The sequence below is a fragment of the Sinocyclocheilus rhinocerous genome, unplaced genomic scaffold (genome assembly GCF_001515625.1).
Source record: "Sinocyclocheilus rhinocerous isolate Xijiao unplaced genomic scaffold, SAMN03320098_v1.1 scaffold2236, whole genome shotgun sequence".
In the NCBI taxonomy this organism is placed as follows: domain Eukaryota; kingdom Metazoa; phylum Chordata; class Actinopteri; order Cypriniformes; family Cyprinidae; genus Sinocyclocheilus; species Sinocyclocheilus rhinocerous.
This window is the reverse complement of record NW_015623569.1, coordinates 111,932-117,827: the sequence shown is the minus strand read 5'-3', so window position 1 is coordinate 117,827 and position 5,896 is coordinate 111,932. Positions and strand designations below refer to the sequence as shown.

At 38.5% G+C, this 5,896-nt stretch overlaps 1 protein-coding gene across 1 annotated transcript in view; it reads right to left on the bottom strand.

Moving 5' to 3' along the window:
* LOC107712457 (tyrosine-protein kinase SgK223-like) overlaps positions 1-5,896 on the bottom strand; it is a 25,872-nt gene that overhangs the window by 4,697 nt on the left and 15,279 nt on the right. Inside the window, exon 5 of the mRNA XM_016517752.1 lies at positions 2,163-2,308. Coding sequence (XP_016373238.1) covers positions 2,163-2,308 — 146 coding nt within the window. The remainder of the gene's footprint in view (positions 1-2,162; positions 2,309-5,896) is intronic.

The window sequence follows — 5,896 nt, the reverse complement described above, 5'->3', positions numbered from 1 at the left end:
CACACACACACTCTCACACACACACACACACACACACACACATACTCACACTCACACGCACACACACTCTCACTCTCGCACTCGCTTGCACTCAATCGCACACTCACACTCACTCTCACACTCGCTTGCTTACACTCGCTTGCTTGCACTCGCACACTCACACTCACACACACACACACTCTCACACTCGCTTGCACTCAATCGCACACTCATAATCACACGCACTCTCACACTAGCACTCGCTTGCACTCAATCACACACTCACCCTCACTCTCACTAACTAACACTCACACACGTACACGCACACTCACTCTCGCACACTCACACTCACACTCACTCTCAACACTACCACACTCGCACACTCTTACACTCGCACACTCATTCTCGCACTCTCTCGCACACTCACACTGTCGCACACTCACTCAATCGCACACTCACACTCGCTCGCACTCTCACTTGCACTCTCTTGCACTCTCACTCTAACACTCACACACGTACATGCATACTCACTCTCGCGCACTCACACTCTCAACAGTAGCACACTCTCACACTCGTACACTCACATTCACACACTCAATCGCACACTCGCACTCTAACACTCACACACGTACACGCACACTCACTCTCGCACACTCACACTCACTCACACTCTCCCACTCCCACTCTCAACACTACCACACTCGCACACTCTTACACTCGCACACTCATTCTCGCACTCTCTCGCACACTCACACTGTCACACACTCACACTCAATCGCACACTCACACTCGCTCGCACTCGCACACTCACGCGCTCATGCACACAAACTCCACAACCATGAATCCTTCAGAGATCATCAGATCCTGTGATGGAGTCTCTCAGTGGTTTGTGACGCGTTAATATAGGCCTGCAGATGAAGATCAGTGACTTCATGAGGGAAACCATCAGAAAACGCCCTGTGATAAACACAAACCTTGATTTCCTCTATTTAACCCTCCATTATCTCTGCGCCCCGGTGCATGGGAACACACTACACACACCTACACAGTATGACAGCCTATCACAGCTGTGAGCCTGAAGATCAGGAGGAAGAGCGGCGTCTGATGTTCCCTTCTCATCACCGCTGATTATCAAGAAAGGAAGTTTCATTCACAATAACACAGTCTGTTTATAGACGTTCGTTCAGTTTCAAACCCTAGTGAACATCCCTCTGCTGCCTACACAGGAAGTTCCCTTCAGAAACTCAAATTAAACCTCATGAGACTGATTAAAAACAACCTACATGAGCAGAAACTCTATTCTCAATCTAATGACTAAATAAATACACACAAATATGACACAAAATAGTCCTTTTTTAATTAGACCTAATGTTTTTTTTCCCCTCAACACCATCTGTCATTTAAGAGCCTTTTGCAATGCATTCTGGGACAGCTGTATTGATGAAAAATACAAGCATCAGCGTTTGGAAGAGCTTGTACATGACTTAAAATGATTTAATACAAGACAAAACAACAACTAAAAACCAAGAATTAGCTTAAACTGTTTTTGTCTTTGAATAACCACATTTTGGAAAAAAGTCTAATTTTAAAAGTGTGATTTCAAGACCTGGAAAAGTCTTAAAGCTGAATAGGTGTTTTATAATGAATAATATTTTACTAGTTATGCTAAGCTCTAAATATTTTTAACCAGGCAGTATTTGTGAGTAAAATATATTTAAAAACCTTTTGTGTTTTGAGTTTATTTATGTTTATTTGGGTGATACCCAACCTAACTTTTTAAAATTGATAAAATAAAAATAAAATAAATAAATATTAATAAAATAAATAATACAAATAAATGAATAAATAGGAAAAGTCTTAAAGCTGAATAGGTGTTTTATAATGAATAATATTTTACTAGTTATGCTAAGCTCTAAATATTTTTAACCAGGCAGTATTTGTGAGTAAAATATATTTAAAAACCTTTTGTGTTTTGAGTTTATTTATGTTTATTTGGGTGATACCCAACCTAACTTTTTAAAATTGATAAAATAAAAATAAAATAAATAAATATTAATAAAATAAATAATACAAATAACAAAATATAAAAAATAAAAAAAATTAATAAATAATTATAAAATAATAAAAAAATTTAATTAATAAATAAAACCAACAAATAAACAGAGTGTCCGTGTGTAGCTCACCGGTGTCGGAGAGCGCCTGCAGGCTGTCGCTGGATGCATTGGTGCAGCAGTTCAGTCCTCGCAGTGATTGGCTGAGATTCTCCACTGACCCCTGCTGACCGACGCGCTCCAGATCCATATTACTGCCACTCAGACGGTTACACACCCTGCAGACAACACAAACACACACCTACAGTCATATATCACACAAACACACAAAGGTTTGTATCTCTCCAGCTGTTCAAACTCATGATATGAAGAGGTTTGTGGGAAAAACTGAAGTAACAGAAGTGAAGTGAATTCCCTCGCTGTGTCATTACATCATTATCTCTCTCTCTCTCTCTCTCTCATGTCATTTATGGTAAAGAGAAACTTCAGAGTCATTTCAATCAGGGCTGAAAATCTCTCAAACAACGATGTTCACATCTGAAAGCTATGCTGGGCACTAGAGCTGCTATATACTGTATATATGCTTTACATTTTTATTAAAATGTAAGTATTACCAAAAAAAAAAAAAGAAAACCTGTAAATCTGTATACTGAAATCCCAAGTGCATTAGAAAAGAAGCAGCATTTCAACAAATCAGGAAAAAAACACACAAGTGCACATAAAAAAAAAATCAAGTACAAGAACACGTTTGACTCGCAGACGCAGTGACAAACACATCAGTGATGCACAAAGAAAACAACAGTGTTTCGAGTCTCAGTGAAGATCACAGACAGACACCAAACTGACCGTCATCTGTCACACGTCTCCTTGGGTAAAACCAGACCTGAGATCAGTCTCTCCCTGTCAAACACTCACACCTGATGATCTGTGATGAAGCACCGCAGGTTCCTCTGAACTAAACACACACACACACACACAGGTTTATTTAAACAAGAACATACCATAAAGGTGTGCTGCTTACATAAAGCCAATAATAATGACTAACTAAAGACTAACACAAACACTAATACTAAATTATATATATAGCATGTTTAGAAATACACAACTTCATAGCAACTATAGAACATCTATAGCTTGAAAGTAACACCTGTCAGCCAATTAGAATGCAGCATTCAGCAGCGCTGCGATACAAAGTAACAAGATCAACAAACACACTCATGATTCTGTGGTGAGTCGCTCTGTAAGTAGAACAGCAGCACTTCCTGTGTGTGTGTATAAATAAATGTGTGTGTGTGTGTGTGTGTGTGTGTGTGTGAGTGTGTTCTGGTATGGTTTATTGTGAGGACACAAATGTGTATAATGAGTAATGACATGGGTATTGGTGTGTGTGTGAGCGTGCGTGCGAGTCTGTGTGTGCGAGTGTGCGTGAGCGCGTGTGTGTGTGTGTGTGTGAGCGTGCGTGCGAGTCTGTGTGTGCGAGTGTGCGTGAGCGCGTGTGAGTGTGTGTGTGCGAGAGTGTGAGTGTGTGTGTGCGAGTGTGTGTGTGCGAGTGTGTGAGTGTGTGTGTGTGAGTTTGTGAGTGTGCGCGAGTGTGTGCGTGCGCGCGTGTGAGTGTGTGTGTGCGAGTGTGTGCGTGTGTGAGTGTGTGTGAGTGTGTGTGTGTGTGTGTGCGAGAGTGTGAGTGTGTGTGTGTGTGTGCGAGAGTGTGAGTGTGTGTGTGTGTGTGCGAGAGTGTGAGTGTGTGTGTGTGTGTGCGAGAGTGTGAGTGTGTGTGTGTGTGTGCGAGAGTGTGAGTGTGTGTGTGTGTGTGCGAGAGTGTGAGTGTGTGTGTGTGTGTGCGAGAGTGTGAGTGTGTGTGTGTGTGTGCGAGAGTGTGAGTGTGTGTGTGTGTGTGCGAGAGTGTGAGTGTGTGTGTGTGTGTGCGAGAGTGTGAGTGTGTGTGTGTGTGTGCGAGAGTGTGAGTGTGTGTGTGTGTGTGCGAGAGTGTGAGTGTGTGTGTGTGTGTGCGAGAGTGTGAGTGTGTGTGTGTGTGTGTGAGTGTGTGAGTGCGTGCGTGTGAGTGCGTGCGTGTGTGAGTGTGTGTGAGTGTGTGTGTGTGTGCGTGCTGATCTGGTATCATCATCTCTGACCCGAGGCATGGAAATAAACACTCGAGGCACAGATCATCTGTTCTGATACTCGAGAAGCTTCTTCAGCTCGATCGACACTCAGAGGAACGACTGAGAAACATCAGAACCCAGAACATCTCAACACCTGCGCTTACAGACCACGATCATGCTTTAATATCCATAATCACCGCAGCTTCTGCTTGTCCTGTTTGTGAACCATCTGCTCCATAAATGATTCATTAGATGAGTTCATAACTTCACCCATTTACACTCTCTGTTCCTAACAATGGGTTATTTAAAGAAGGTTCCCCAAACAGAGATGATGAAAAGCTAATAATTAATCAATCATAAAAATGATGATTAAACAAAAATAAAATAAATATTTTTAAATTAAACTACTAAAATAATCATATTGTAAAATATCATTAAATAAAATAAAATTTTAAATAAAGTAACATTCAAATGAAGTAAATAAAATTAAAGTAGTTTAAAATAAACACAAATGAGTAAAATAATTCAAATGTAAAATTCAAATAATACATAAAAAATTATTCATTTAAAATAAATAACAAATTAATAAAAACATTAAAAACATAAAAATTTAATAAATGTTTTAATAAAAAAAACAACTGAATAAAATAATAAAAATGGAAAATTAAACATAAATAAATACAATTAAGTTTAAAATAAAGCAATCACAAATTAATAAAATAATTAAAGCATAAAATTTAAATAAAACAATCAATAAATAAAACTTATTTGAAATTCAAACCATCAAAATGAATAAAATACTAAAAATATCAAATTAAAATAAATACATTTCAAAATAAAAACAAAATCAGGCACTTTCTAAAAAATATTAAATATTTTATTAGTTGAGCTGAATGTCACGTGACCATTGATCGCCATTTTTGTTATGTGAATAAATAAAAGTATTTAGTTATAAATAAATGACAATAATTTTTTTTTGATTTAAACAATTTTTTGACAGATTCCTAAAATTCCTAAAATGTGTTTTCTCTTTGTTATGGCAGGGGGTCTAATAAATTGTTAAGCACTGTATGTTTTCATAGCATTCAGTTGGCACGTTTGTTTTAAGGACATTGGGCAGAATGTGGAACAGTGTGTTTTTGTCAATAAAAATAAAAAAAGATTTTTTTTTGTTTTTAATCCGATTAATCGGAAAAATAATCGATCAACTAATCGATTATCAAAATAATCGTTAGTTGCAGCCCTAATTGATCTACATCAGAGAATCATGTGAATGTGTTGTTAAATTACTGAAATATGAACTTCATATGAACTAAATGTAAGGGGGACTTCAAGACAATATTTCAGCTCAAAGGGGTTCAAGCGGATGAAGACAGAAGTTTGAGAATCCCTGGACGTTTATATCTACATCTGCACTGAAGATGAGATCCATTTTTCAACATGTAAAACAGACAGATTTGCAAACTGCTTCTCTTTAAATAACGTGTTTCCAGGTCATTAAGTGCCGTTAACCTCAGATTCATCTGCCGTTACTGGAGCACATTTAGTATTTGTTATGGAAACAGCGTGAGCTTCTGTTTCTGACTCCACTGAAGCACAAAATAATCTCATGAAGAACGTCAGCATCTCTGCACGCTTTAACTGAGGACCGGTGTATCACCTTACTGTACTACAGTATGCCAATAATAATAACCAGCCAATGATGAGGTTACCTGCACTGAACTAGTCTCTAAGGACGGGTCACAGGATGGTGGTGGCCTCAAAGTG